The sequence below is a fragment of the Pyxicephalus adspersus genome, chromosome 1 (assembly GCF_032062135.1).
Source record: "Pyxicephalus adspersus chromosome 1, UCB_Pads_2.0, whole genome shotgun sequence".
In the NCBI taxonomy this organism is placed as follows: Eukaryota; Metazoa; Chordata; class Amphibia; order Anura; family Pyxicephalidae; genus Pyxicephalus; species Pyxicephalus adspersus.
The window spans coordinates 100,135,215-100,150,317 of record NC_092858.1 but is presented as its reverse complement, the minus strand read 5'-3'; the positions used below and the strand labels follow the sequence as shown (position 1 = coordinate 100,150,317).

The 15,103-nt window shown below is 35.7% G+C and overlaps 1 protein-coding gene across 2 annotated transcripts in view; it reads left to right on the top strand.

Moving 5' to 3' along the window:
- Positions 1 to 12,206, top strand: part of DNAJC8 (DnaJ heat shock protein family (Hsp40) member C8) — a 17,329-nt gene extending 5,123 nt beyond the window's left edge. Inside the window, exons 3-10 of one of the 2 annotated variants that reach the window (XR_011921992.1) lie at positions 1,276 to 1,332; positions 2,158 to 2,224; positions 6,508 to 6,602; positions 7,461 to 7,532; positions 8,404 to 8,495; positions 8,914 to 8,989; positions 9,214 to 9,380; positions 11,015 to 11,088. Coding sequence is in view for 1 of the 2 variants with exons in the window: in XM_072420642.1 (XP_072276743.1) it covers positions 1,276 to 1,332; positions 2,158 to 2,224; positions 6,508 to 6,602; positions 7,461 to 7,532; positions 8,404 to 8,495; positions 8,914 to 8,989; positions 11,015 to 11,140 (585 nt within the window). In the remaining variant the exon portion in view is untranslated. Of the gene's footprint in view, positions 1 to 1,275; positions 1,333 to 2,157; positions 2,225 to 6,507; positions 6,603 to 7,460; positions 7,533 to 8,403; positions 8,496 to 8,913; positions 8,990 to 9,213; positions 9,381 to 11,014 lie in introns of both variants that reach the window. The other variant, XM_072420642.1, reaches the window with a different exon arrangement.
- Positions 12,207 to 15,103: the final 2,897 nt, after the last annotated feature.

Sequence of the window (15,103 nt, the reverse complement as noted above, 5' to 3'; positions counted from 1 at the left end):
TAAATATATTTTGTATTATTTTGTATTGGATTGGATACAGGACTTTGTATTGAATCCAATACAAAATATTTGAATTTCCCGCTACGACCCCCGTCGATGGGCGTATGCACTGACATCATCAGGAATCGCCGAGGGATGCGTACATGAACGCCGGGTGTTCTAATTCTTTCCATACTTGCATGCAAAAAGCATTACATTTTTTGCATGGAAATTTATTTTAGATTGTAGGCTATGATTCTTAGGCATAACTCACCGAAATATGTCCAAAATTTATTAATAAACTTTAAAAAAAAAATGTATAAAACATTATAAAATAGTGTATAATGTAATGTAACTGTAATAATAATAATTGTAATAATACAATTATATATATATATTACATGAAGATTTCTTTGTATTGGACTCAATACAGCTTTTTTGTATTGAGTTTAATACAGAGTGATTTGAATTTCCCGCCCGCACCGACGTTTGCAGTGACGTTTACGGGAAACCCTGGAGATCATGACTGCACACGCCGGGTGAAGACTGAAGAGAGAAGACGTCTCCGGAGGAGCTGCGGGGACAAGGTAAGTGTTTTTTTTTCATTTATAATCCGATTGTCATACAATGTTGTATGACAATCAGATTGCACTGTAACGCGTGTTTTTCTTTTTTTTAGCAACGTTTGTAGCAAGTTTTCTTACCCCGAACCAGGCTCGGGGTAACCGCCCAGGTGGTTAAAATGTATTCCTTACCCATAGAACCCTTGCCGAGTGTGCTATTTGAAATCACTTAACCAGTGCTCCCTTCAAATACTATATTGAAAATTAGGAATGCATGAAATACCTAAAACCCTCAGTGGCAGCAGCTGTTTGAATTAGTAATTGTATGAAAGTTGATGAAAGTAATGAGAAAGTTAGCTTTGAATAAACACGCCTATACCAATAATATTGGTTTGCTCTAAAAGCGGTATACAGGTGTGAGAGTTAAAGTTGTTTTTGTGTTTGACCACTCATTATCCTCCTGTGTAGCTGTTAGGGCAGTAGCATGCCCCACTCCTGTGGCTTGAAATGACTTCTAGAGGTCTCGAACCTGGGCAAGCACTACCAAATTATTTCTGGTGTCTGATTTAGTTTTCATACAATCCAACCTCTTTAATCTGATAAGAAATTCAACGATATTAGTTTAAGCACTAAACAACTCTGCTAATCAAATGTTCTTGTTGGGCTTGAAATCTTTATAAATTTAGTAATATTTTTTTTTGTGTGTGTTGGTAATCTGCTTATTATTTTGTAGGTTCTTCAGCTTGACCCTGAGGCTACTGATGAGGATTTAAAGAAGAGATTCCGTCAGGTACCTGAAATCTTTATTTTTATACCTTACCTAATTTGGGGGTAGCAAGGAATGACTGCATGAGGGTGAAAAATAATGATTGAGCACATTTGACATGTGATTGGTGTGAATACACTCGATTAGAACTTAAAGCAACACAACCGTGTTAAAACACAAAAACTTGACGGCTAAGATGATGCAGCTTGTAACCACAGTTTGGCTTCATTACATAAATCTGTCTGATTAGATCTCCACAGCCAGCTATTACTTTTAAATGTTTGCAAATTGAATTGAGATTTAAAGTAAAAGAATCTTCTTAAATTGTTGAATATTTAAAACAAATGTGTCATTGAGTCCAGCAGGTGGTAGTGTGTGTGTGTGTGTGTGTGTGTGTGTGTCATGCTCATTCTCTATAATGCTGAAATGGCAGATCAAAATTTGTAATTTTCTTGAGAGTTCCAGAAAAGTTGTTTTAATCAAGGCAGTGCTAAGTGTGTCTTGAAAACAACTATAATGATTTTAACAAACTTTTTCATGTAGTTTTGTGATCAGTCGTTGGTGACTGGCACAGGACCCACTATTATTACAAAATGCGTCTCTCACTGCCGGCAAACAATCAATATCGCTATAACATTTATGTGGTTGAATACATCCAAAGCTATTTTTTAAACATTGTAAAAAAAAGCCCATGTTACCAGAGAGTGCAGTTAATACTGGTGTGTGATTCTTTCTGATGGCATTTTAGAGCAAAAAATCTGACTATACTCAAGTGTATACATGAATTATGTTGGCTGCTACATTTACCAGTAAACTAAATAAATCCTAATTGGCTTTGCTTTTTTCCAGTTATCCATACTAGTTCATCCAGATAAGAATCCGGATGATGCAGACAGAGCTCAGAAAGCATTTGAAGGTAACCTGATTTTTGTTTTTTTATTACTGTATGTAAAAGGTAAAAAAGGAGTAAAAATCTGAATTTGGGTTCTGTACATTACCACAATTAATTTTTAATAAAACAACTCGGGTGCAGTTGAATTTTTGTTTCAGCTTTTTAATTTGTCCAATTGCTTTTGAGCCCCTGAAATTAAGTGATTGTGAAAAAAGGCTTTAGTTCCTCACATTTTTATACAATCTTTTTGTTCAACCCACTGAATTAAAGCCGAAAGTCTGCAGTTCAACTAAGTGTGTGTGTGTGTGTATGTATGTGTATATATATATATATATATATATATATATATATATATATATATATATATATATATATATATATATATATATATATATATATATATATATATATATATATATATATATACGCATGCAACACAGTATAAACACAACCAGACAATGGGAAAATTTAAGCAGCAATAGGTGGATAGGAGGGGCAAGAGCATGGCAAATCCCAAAGAGGAGACGCTTTACCACAGACTATTTCTTTCTGATTTTTCATCAGTCTGGCATATGTGCCCCGTTTACCACTGGTACATGCATCCTAGTTATAGTAGTCCATATCCTCCAGAATAACACATCCAATATGTGCTATCACAAGAATGTATACTGTTTATCCTAACGGCATGCTTCTTGTGTTCATATTTTTGACTAAACTGTTAATCAAATTCCATGAGGTTGGCAAGTGGACCCAACATTCTGTTGTGGGACCTGTGCTCATAGCCTGACCTCATTTAGCTTCATTGGCATTTGCCAGAGAACTCCAGAATTGGCAGGTTTACCCTTGGCACTTCTTTCACTTCATACATTAGAGCAGGTTCACACTAATCGCATGTAAGAGATGTAAAGATTTCTATGGTGGATGCTATGCTGCCTGCAACATAATCCAGCATGACTGGTTTGGCAGTGGGTCAGTTTTCTTGGACCCGTGTAGCATGTTCTTGGAGGGTTTCACAAACCAGTGATCATCTGGCTGCCCTAATGTAACATAATAATGTGCAAAATAAAGCATACTAATATTTTTTTGTTCAATATTTCTTTATTAAGGATAAGTAGTCATACAAACAAATAGAGTGTACAAAACATCAGTAACCACTTTTTACAATGGAAACAAGAAATATAAGGAACTAAAGAATAGATGAGAGAAAATAATAGAAGATAGAAAGATATCCAAAGAACAAGAGAAGGAAAAATATAAAGAACAACCTTTTGCCAGTTCCAGAAATTAAAATAAAAAAAAAAAACACAAAATGTTAACACTTTTACAATTGAAATAACTCATATAAGAGGATTCCTGCATCAACATATTCAAGGATGGGTATCAATAACACATTTAGAGTGGGCAAACCAAACCAGGCTCAGGCCCTAAAAAAAGCAGCATATCTCCTTTTTGCTAATGCAAATATTCTTTCAAATGAACATTGTACATTGATATCGGAAATCACCTCAGTTACTTTGGGTACTTCTATATTTTTCCATTTTCGTACAATAGCCAACTTAAAAGACTTGTATCACCACCGGTCTTGCTTTCAACGGTTCCAACGGTATCAATTTGCAAATGTAGTATAGCCATACCTGGATTAGCCTGCATGGACCATCCCGCCAATTCAGAACTCAACACAAAAATCTGATTCCAGAATGTCTGGACAGATTTACATTGCCACATGATATGTAGCAAAGTGCCAAGATCTCCACACTCCCTCCAACATACATTAGTACCTGAATTAGAGAAATGTGCCATCCGTAACTTTGTTAACTTTTTTAAGTAAATTCCTGAGAAACTAATGTTGATTGTAGTTTGGCGCATATATATACTAAGGTGATTCAATTTACAAATCAGAATAACCTCTATGCGCCCCTCCACATCTACCATGTGGTCTAGATGTTGAAAATTTAAGAAGTCCTTGATGGCTATCAGAGCTCCCCATTTCTTTTTAGGGATGCTTGCCAGGTAAACATTAGAAAATGACTTTATGCTCCATTTGGGCGCTAAAGTACTATGAAGATGCGTTTCCTAGACAAAAAGTACATCTACCTTTAGACGGTGAATCTCCTTTTGCAGTAACGCTCTTTTAAACGGGGTATTCAGCCCCCTCACATTTAGGGACACAAAACATGTCATCTTGTATGGGAATATCCGCATTGAAAATCAGGGCCCATTCTCAATTCTTGAAACCCCACAGCATGACGACTTAAGCACACAAAGAAAAGCCTTGCATCGGTTGGCCTTCCATTTACTTTTGATTTGGAGAAGAGAAAAGAAGAGGTCATGTGTTAAATACTCCCTTGTAAAAGCAAAAAAAGAACTGGCAAAACAAACTGAAAGTAAAAAAATTTTTAAGAACTAAGAAAGTCCCCCTGGTTGAGAACCAGGTGAATCGAGAAAAACCAGAACCTGGTAGAACATTTACGTGAAATCAGACAAAAAGCCAGAACATAGCCTATTCTGGGCTTTCTTTATAACAACCACTCCGGACAGCTTCAGGTCCACTCATGAGCCATTTTTCTTGGGGATCTAGGTGAACGTGCCAAAGGGCTAATGTAGCCCAAATTCCAGCTTTGAATAGGTTTCATCCCCGTTTCCACAGATGACACTAGGTGGAATTCTCCATTATAGGAAATCTATACACAATTCGTTATCGAATTGTTAAGGCCGCAAAATCTGCAAAGAGTTGTACATTGCGATATTGCTCCAGTAGGGTAGCCGCCTTCCTTGCCACAGCCATCACTTTTTCTTTGACATGAAAAAAATGCATGGGAACCAGAACATCTCTGGGCACATCCACAGATAGAAAGGCAGGCTTGGGCATTCTATTAGCCCTATCAATTGTAAGATCCAACTCCGTCGCCAATGGAACCAATACTTGGCACATGGATTTAACATCCATCTTTCCCTTGTGCGACTGTTTCCAGTATTCCCCTCACTTTGATATTATTACTTCTAGACCTGTCCTCTATGTCCGCCACTTTTGATCTTATCCAAGATATGTCATCATCATGGGCATGATGTGCATCAACTAAATCGTTGTGGGCCTGAGAGAATTCATCCAACTTAGATTCCATATGGTGGATTCGCTTCCCAAATCCATCAAGCGTGCTGTTAAACTTGCCCAACATAGAATTTAAATGTTGTTGAATGGAGTGTCTGAGTGACAATAACATCTCCTTCAAAGTTGCTGTAGATAATGATCTGCTTGATAGTGCTTCAACTCTATTCCCCCTACAAGGCCTATCTGCAGAGTAGCATCCCCGGTCCCGCCTACAGCAGGAACCGGAGCCCCACATACCTCTTACTGTGCTGAGGAGGGAGATGCTGAGGGAGATACCCGGAGATGTGGTGAGTCATGCAGACTGCCAGGAATGCCAGGAATACTGCCTGTTTGTGCAGGACTCATATGTGGAGGCGACTCCTGTGCCTTATGTACAGATGATGATGCCGACTGTGGCGTTGCAGCGCCATCTTGAGAGGCGCGGGAGTACTGGGGCCGAAAAAAGTAAGAGAGCTTTTGAGGCTCTGCTTTCCCCTTACGCTTTGTCATGGTCCGCATTGTCAGAGGGGCTTACCCAGTTCAAAGAGGTGTCCAGAGGAATAAAAACGCTGAAATATTCTTTGCTTTAGCCCAGGTTATCACAGAGCTCCTTTAATGTGCGGCCATCTTGATAGCCGGCCGGACACGACCCCCCCCCCCATACTAACATTTTTTACCATATCACATAAAAACATAGTCGAAGGATAGCTGACCCTAATATTTTCATCTGTACTGCTGGCCGTGAGATGTTTCAGGTGTGAGAACTTTCTAAAATGGCCCCCAGTATGTGCTTTCCATCTATATTTATAAACTTCTAGTTTATAAAATCTGAGCTGCTTTATTATGATTAACATCTTGGCAAATATGTTTTTAAAGCAGAGTTTATTAGGTTGAATGCTTTCTTTTGGTAAAAGAATTGTCATGCAATTTATGAAATAACACATATGCCAATCTTTAAACTGCTTTGTTTCCTCACATTCCTCAATTTTTCCTACAATATTTGTAACAAAGATTGGTAGGGTGTTATGATAAAGAAAAGGTTACTGTTATATTTTTATAGTTTGCACATTCATTTATAATTTTCTGCATCCTTACAGTCTGACAGCCAAACGTATTCTAATCTGTATCACACATTATGTTTCATCACCGTGTATTGGAAAATATTTGTAAATGATAAATGTCTAAGCAATCTTTCTTGACATGTCTGTGTTTGCTGCAGCGGTGAACAAGGCATACAAACAGTTATTGGACACTGAGCAGAAGAAGAGAGCACTTGATGTGATCCAGGCTGGGCATGAATATGTTGAACATATTGTAAGTAGTCATATTTTAGTAATGTGGCAACTCAAAAATAGTCTGGTAGAATTATTTTTGAAGATTTTGATTTGGAATTTGTTTTTGCTATACTTTTTTCCTTTTTATTCTAAACACACTAATTATTCCACCATTTACTACTTACATCTCTTGTGAAGAATAAAGAGTACCAAAATACATTTGTAAAATTACTTGTTGGCTTACAGGGCTCTGGGAGTTTTGAGAAAAAAAATGGTAAATCCTAAAAAGTTTCTTACTACACAAGTAACTCCTGGTCATGGTATATGGTGTGTACTGGGATGTTCTTAAATACAACATGTATGAATAAAAAAATATTGATTTACTTCAGCCCAGCTTTAGTCTAGCAGCCCTTTGCTGGAGAGTCATCACTTGAGATTTAGGATACTTACCATTTTATTTTACCTTGTTGAAAATATGGTGATGCCGCCTTTGTCTTAGGGTTTTTTTTAACCCTCTTTCTAAAGATTTGTTTTTTTATGTTTTCCATTTTTCAGAATATTGACCTTGCTTTTTAGTGGGCAGTTACTTTGTAGAGACTGATTTTAAAGATTGTATTTTGTTTTATTTTATAAATCAGGAAATCAGACATTACCTCATGGGAATCTTCCAGGTCCATGTGTTTTAATGGCAGTAATTCGAGGGAATGCCAGATTCCCTGTTTTATAAATGGAGCCTTTAATTGGGGGAATAGTTATTCTTCATCTTGTTGTAAATGAGAAAAAAAACACTTGGGAATTAATTATATTTCTCTAATTATATTTATATTTTTATATGAAGATAAATCAGTTGGTGGTTTTGACAATGATGAGTACTTCATGAATCTTTCTTTGTTTTCAGGTAAAAGAGAAGAAAAAGCAATTGAAAAAAGAAGGGAAACCAATAATTGTTGATGAAGATGACACTGAAGTTGTAAGTAGTCCAATATATGGCAGACTATAGTAAGCTAAATAGTTAATGGGTATAGTTATAATAGTGACAAGGTAAAAACCTTGTTATTATTTACTGAAAATGGTTTATGGGGAAATTGAATGTGCTGATATACTTTAAATTTCAGAAGTTGGCAGTCATGAAATCCGATCATTAAAAAAAAAGGACTGGAATTAGGTTAAGCTTGTGGATGATTCTCATGTTGTAGTGCTAAAGTTATATCGCAATTATTTGTCTTTTTTCAATAAAAGTTGAATAATGCTGGAAGAAACATGGGTTCAATGATAATGATAATACAAAAGCTGCCATATTGATCATATTTTCATACTTTGATCCACTGACCTTGAAGTTCAAAACTTTATCTGCAAACTTGCTCTGGGGAGTGAATAGGAGTTAAGTGCTGGGTATCATCACTGAACTAATAGTTAGCAATAGCAGTTTACTATTTCTCTTCCTTAAAAGTAACTATTTGCTGATGTATCTAGAAATAACATTATTAAGCAATCCCCTAGCAAAAAAAGTTTGCCCATCAGTAACGGTACTGTTTGCTCCTAACATTTTGGTGAAAGGAGAAGTACTTAGAAAATTGATTAAGGGTATAATGAATGTACTACTATGTTTTCATGCTTAGGGAATGGCATGGTATACAAGTGATATTTAACATTACTCATAATTGAGTGTTTGTTGTAGCCTTTATGTTTGTTTGTAACAAATCTGATATGCATTTGGCCTGTGGTTAAATTGGTTCTAATTGACATCAGAGTTTTTTTGTCATTCATTTTTTAAAAAATGGTTTTATGAAAATATTCTTATAAAGCTTTTTTGTAAATGGATGTTTTATGTCTTTTTGAAGTTTAAACAGGCTGTATACAAGCAAACCATGAAGCTGTTTGCAGAACTGGAAATTAAGAGGAAGGAAAGAGAAACAAAGGAAATGCATGAAAGGTCGGTTTGCACCTCATTGATAAGTAGCTTACAGGGCACAATTATCCGATATTTTAACCCTTTTGTGACTGCAATCTGTAGGCTAACATCCATAGGTATGCTTTAAAAAGGAAAATAAAGAGCACTAGATGTAATTTGGTTCACACTCATTAAACAATTTATTTAGGAGGGGTTCTAGTCTTGATTCACTTTTCATGTCAAAGTGACTCATTTTTTACGTTGATACTTGGATACTTTCCCCTTTTAATAGACTAATCATGCATCATAGAATTTAGTAAAGCATTTTGAGATGGCAATGTTTGCCCTAATTGTCTGTGCTTTAGTGATCCCTGATAATGAACAAGTTTAAGAGAAGCTTTGCCGTGTATTATCATCTTTTATTTTAGTACTACTACAGTTATTGTTTTTTTTCTCCCAGGAAAAGGCAAAGAGAAGAAGAAATAGAAGCTGAAGAAAAAGCCAAACGTGATAAAGAATGGCAGAAAAACTTTGAGGTAAAGTTCTGTCCCGAAGACCAGTGACAATAATATGTGTGTTTTTTTTACTTCAAAGTTTGATTTTAAGTGTATTTAAACCTAAAAACAAAAAATCTGTATATTGCAGTTTATCAGTCCTTAGGTGAGATGTCTGCATTTATTTTCTATTTTCAGGTTTGTTTAAAAAAAACAAAAAAACACAATAACACTGTCTATTTTTATGTACACTTACTTTTCTATAGTATCAATGGAAGGAGAAATGGTTGTCACACAAGCTGTTCTTCAAATATATCTACCTTTGTCCATTTCCTTTTCATGATGGATAGGACTAGAAGTTTACACAGCAAAGATGAGGTTTTTGGTACATTCTGTTAAGCTTTTAGGTAGTGAAAAGCACACTGCATTTCTGGTAGGTTTTTATAAATCTTCTAAACCTTTTTGGCCTGGAAAAAAAAAAATATTCTCTACTGGTATAGCAGTTTTCTTTGGAAATTTAGATTAGCTTTAAAGTTAATGCAAAGTTCAGTTCTGAACTGGTTGTTTTTTTTTTTTTTAATTATTCTTTTAACCATTTCTTAACTTGACATTATTTACTTTTCCCTGCTCCAAAAAAATCTTGACTAGGCTATACACTACTTTTGTTTCTAGCAGTTTATCATTTAACCCAGTGGTAAAATATGATTTTAAAAATGTATGGTAATGTTTGTATGAATGAGGACATATAGAATGTACACTCTCAGGCTTCAGGTATTTTTCAAGTGACATTTCTAAATGAAAACCTACATGTACACATACATGAGTATGACATACTTGGATAACACAATCAAGTGTTAAAAGTGTACACAGTGTCTACACTACATAGAAACATATTGTTTTGTTGGGAAGAGTCACAGGAGTCTTGCTTAACATGTTTCACAAGATTACACTGTAGTGGCATGTTCTGCAAAATATATTCTTTTTCCTGTTGATATCTTTAAAAGCTCATTTGCTTCCACACTGAGATTTTCAACTGGCTAAGTGATTTGAAATGACAGCAGTATAGTTTTAATCCACAGCCAACCATGTGACTCATCCTTAACATGCATAAACCAATAGTATCTTTGTGGAGGAGCAAGTGAGGTTGCGTGAATTGTTATATGAAATATTAATTACGGTATATGGTTTTACTCATGCATATGTATTTTTACTATCTGCAGCTGTGCATATAAAACTCAAATACCTTAGCCGAATTCATAAGATATAAACTTTTTATTAATTTTAAAGATGATGTGAGATATTGGACCAAACACATAAGGGATTCCATAGGAATTCATAGCAATAAAGAAAAAAAAATACTAATATTTCTGTTCAAAAGTTTGCATCTCCTTAGATCTTAATATCATGTGTTTCCATCTTTAGACTTAATGACAGCTTGTAGGCTTATGCTGTCTATTCTTGGTAAGGCCCTCCAGGTCCTGTAAATTCATTGGTTATTTAGCACAGTTGGCAAGTTTAAGGTCTCTCCAAAGTGACTCTAGGAGGTTTATTTGATTGTGATGCCTACTCCCAGAAACATTCTGCAAGAGTCAGCTTGGCCTTATATTTTGCCTAATTTTCATGTTGGGAAAGTCCTAGCCAGGGACTATTTCTTGAATACTAAATGTTAATTTTCCTTTTTATATTTTCAGTTTATATATCCTGCATACATATTGAAATCAATTTTGTTTTATTTCCTTTAGACCCCCTGGTCAAAAAAAAAAAAAAAAAAAAAACCATATGCATATTTTAGTGTAGGGTTGATCTTCTTTCCTTTAAAACTTGGGTTACTACTAAAAATATTGCATTTATGGTTGTGTCTGTAAAGTTTAGTTTTCGTCTCTTCACATCAAATTATATTCTTCCAAACGTGTCTGGCATATTGTAGGGAGGCTTTATGGCATTAGTACATCATACCTTACCATATTTAATCTTACTGACATAATTTACATACCCTGGTTTATGACTTTCTGTGATTTTTTGCTATTTTTACATTGAATATATTCAATATACTCTTTTAACTCTTAGGAAAGCCGGGATGGGCGTGTTGATAGTTGGAGAAACTTCCAAGCGCACACAAAAACAAAAAAAAAGGAAAAGAAGGCACGGACATTTTTAAAACCACCAAAAGTAAAGATGGAACAGAGAGAGTGACCCCCTTTCCTGTGTAAGAAGACTTTGAGTTTTATAAACTGATTTCATCCTCTGTAGTGTCCTGTTCACTGGTCGCCTGTTTGGCTATGGAAAGGATTCTTTATTCTGGATTAGCTTTTGTACAGCTTCCCTTTTTTGTTTTTCTTTTTGAGGAGACATCTATAATTTAATGTTTTGTACCTTTATTGTAACAGGTTTCATTTTAACAAGTCTTAGACATGTGACCAGCAGAAGGAGGTATTTTCTACATTAGTCCTAATGGAAACCCCTACCTAATACCTCTCCATGTAGCAGCATAGTTGTTAGAATGCTACATCCTTCCTCTACTGTTTTGCCAAATGTTTCCCAATTTGAAGGCAGAAATGAGGCCCTTCTGTTCAGATGTAGAATTGAGACTGAAAGACCTAAATCCAGCTTTTCTGAATTAAAGGAGTTCATTAAGTACAGTTTAAATGTAACCACATATATGTGCAGATGACATCTTACAACCAATAATGTCCTTCCAACTTCATTCCCATCTTCACCAAAATTTAGCCTGCTGGTAAAAAAAAAAAAAACAAACAATGGATAATGACTCCTGCTTACTGTTGGATTATAAGGGTTCCAGTAGACATCGACCTTGAATTATGCTGACATTGACTGCTCTTACTACATCACAGGATATGCAGCATGTCTGCATTTCAGATCATCTAATTAGAAATGTATTGTTTTTGCACTACTTTTATTTCTGATTAGCAGATCCATGCTAACATGCATTTTGGTCATCTTTGTTCATCTGAGAATAACAAAAGTCCACAGACAGCTGCGTAGAGTTATCAATCATTGCTGAAGTGTAAGTGTGAGGATATCTGACCAGACACACTGTCACCCAGCTTGTCCCTGTCCAGCACTGGCATTTACATAATAATTAGAATGTACTAATGTGTAATTAAAGAACAGTCACAGTTATGTACATTTCTGCAGTCCATTACTAAACATCAGATAATAAACCCTTGCCGTAACAGATGTTACATTTGTTATGCTCACATACATTTGAGTATTATATTAATAAATTGTCAGACTACAATACCTTATGTGTTATGTAAACAGAATTTTGTTGGATGAATCAATATTTCCTGTAGGTTGTTAATGGAAAGCGGAGTGTAAAAAAAAAAAAAAAAAAAAAAAAACCTTTTTTTATGATGACTATTGTAAATTTGTATTTGCTAAAGAAAGAGAATATTGCCTTGGAATTTCCAGGCAGGCTGGAGACACAAGAAAGCTCCACTTTTTTATCTTTAATATTTGCTTAACTAAAAATCAAAATATGAAATAACACTATAGATTACAACATTCATGTGGTTAGTAAATTAAAAGTAGCCGGCTTGCCAGTCTGGTTCCTGCAGTATCTCCACATTAGCCATGACAAGCTACTTTTCAGCTACTTGGCTCATGGAATGACCCGTGAAGGTCATGCCTAGGGTTTTTTGTCATTAGGTGTAGGTATATGGGGAACAAGCAGTATTGATAAGTAAGATCTGTAGAACAAGTGAAAAATGAGTCTCCCATTCACGTGGCTTTTAATTTACGGATTATTCATTTATACTTGCTGTCAATAGTACTGTACTCAAAGAAAGTTTGATATGGTAAACAATACAGCTAAATGTAGACTCGGTGAAGACTTTCTACATTACTGATAGACCAACTGTTTTTGGGCACTGGGTAACATTTGGAGTGCTATTTAGACTCTGATCCGGTAACGAGGTAGCTTCCCGGTCCAGAGCCATAGACATTACCTCATTGCTTGCACTTACATTGAAGACTCACTTTGTAAGCAGGCCAGTCAGATTGACCACTGGGAGCTACCTCATTTGCATTGGTCACTGGACACTTCCTGGTTCCCTCTGCCAAAGGAGTTCACGCTATAGGACTGATGTCATCTGCCTGCCCTTTTCTGCTATACAACTTCAAGGATCATCTGTTTTCTTATGTTTCTGCTTTTGACAAGTTATGTGAATCCTGTCTTTAGTCTATTTCTGCTGCCTCCCTACAGAGACTTGATAAGTTCTGGCCATCTGACCCACACTTCCTACCAGCTGTTTGGGTTTGTATCTAAGCATTTCTACTTTTTGCTTTACTCTTAGGCAGTTATAATATACACCTCATTCTAAACAAATAGGGGATCGTTCCACTGTATTGGGTGTCTCCAGATCACATCCTAAAAGTGGTTTTGAAGTAGCTTGTAGTATTGACGACGCTGATGTCTGTTTTTGTAATTGTAACGCATAGCTTAACCATATTTAACCAAAATTTCTGTTTTGAAACTTTTTAGTCACTTTAATTTAGCAACTGATCACTTTTTTAATGTAGCAAACAGTGGGCATAGATTTTCTTTGCGATTGCTTCTAAAAAAGTGCAAAAAAAGGACTTTTCTACAGTCGATCACAAACACACTCTTAACTCCTTGCACTGTGGGTTCTGTATCTGATCTACCTTTTAAGACTTCAAGGAGTTTGCTGCAGAAACTCCAGTCTGTGGCTCATATGTTTGTACTTGAGATGTCAGTCTTCATTTTACTCCAGAACTAGGAGATTATTTAGATGCCGTTTTGCATCCCCTAAATTCCTGCTAGTGTTGTACCTGTTTGAAGAGAAGCTTTCTGTTTTATCTGTGACATACTGGAGATAAGACTGGAAACTTTTCAGCAAAATATGTATATTATTTTTATTATTACACAGTATTTGTAAACATATAAGGCAGAGGTTTACAAAGTCCATAGTCATATCACTAACAGTCCCTCAAAAGGGGGTCACAATCTATTGTCCCTAAATAAAGTCAGGTCAGTTTTTGGGGGAAGTTAATTAATCTAACTGCATGTTTTTGGAATATGGGAGGAAACCCTTTAAACTTCATGCATATAGTGGCCTTGGCCTAGTGCTGCAAAGGTAAGAGTGCTAACCTCCACCACTGTACTGATCAAATATGTGAATGGTATTCCTATTCTGGTTAAAGTGCTGTCCTTTCCACTTTGCCACTCCATAAACATTAAATGTCAACAAACCTACCCTCAAAACCTGGAATTCAAAGATTCAGTATTTTTATTCCCAACGTGTTCACAAACCGTGTCTGCTCTCATGGAAATGAGTACAGGGGTACATTAATAATTTTTATTTATTCTCACAGGGTTAAAAATACCCACAATCCTTGTATTTTAATAATTTAATTCCAGTAATAAGTAGTTTTATTAAAATAAAAAACGCAAACAAATCTAAATAAAATCAATGTACCTAAGCAGTAGTTTCAATGTGAATCATGTTGTCTAGTAATGCTAATCATGTGTCTGAATGCCTGGAAATTGTCCATCCCTAAATGGCAGAAACTTTCACTGGAGCATATAAATTTTTATTGACCACATTTTTTAGCCTTTGCACTGACACTTTAATCAGCTGATGCAATTGATAGAAGCTGAAAACAGAAATATGCTGGACAGGGTTCAGCAAAAAAATAAATAAGCCACATCACAGTAGCAAAAAGGTGTATTTTAATAAGCAAACTTGTTTGCCCCAATGTTCTATAACTTTTGTGGATGAGATGAAAATTTATTTCACTATACCAACACTTCCATCTACCAGTCAAGCCATGCCTACATGAATCTGTTGACATCACCACTACTGACAGTCACAGTGAAGAGGAACAAAGTCATGGAAATTCTCATCCTTGCAAGGAAATTGAGAAACTCTCACCACACAATCCTGTGACAATACAATGTGTTTTCCTGACCATAAACAAGTGTAATATGCTATGCTTCACAAAAAACCACAAGACGGGTGAATATTGTGTTGGTTATAAGAGAAAAAAAAAGCGCCCAACTTTGGGCAAAATGGTATTTGGGTTAAAGCATGTGGATGAGTTAAAAATCATGGGCGGGTCCTTTTATAAAACAGTAATTCTGACATTCATGGGAACATTCACTGGTGGAGAATT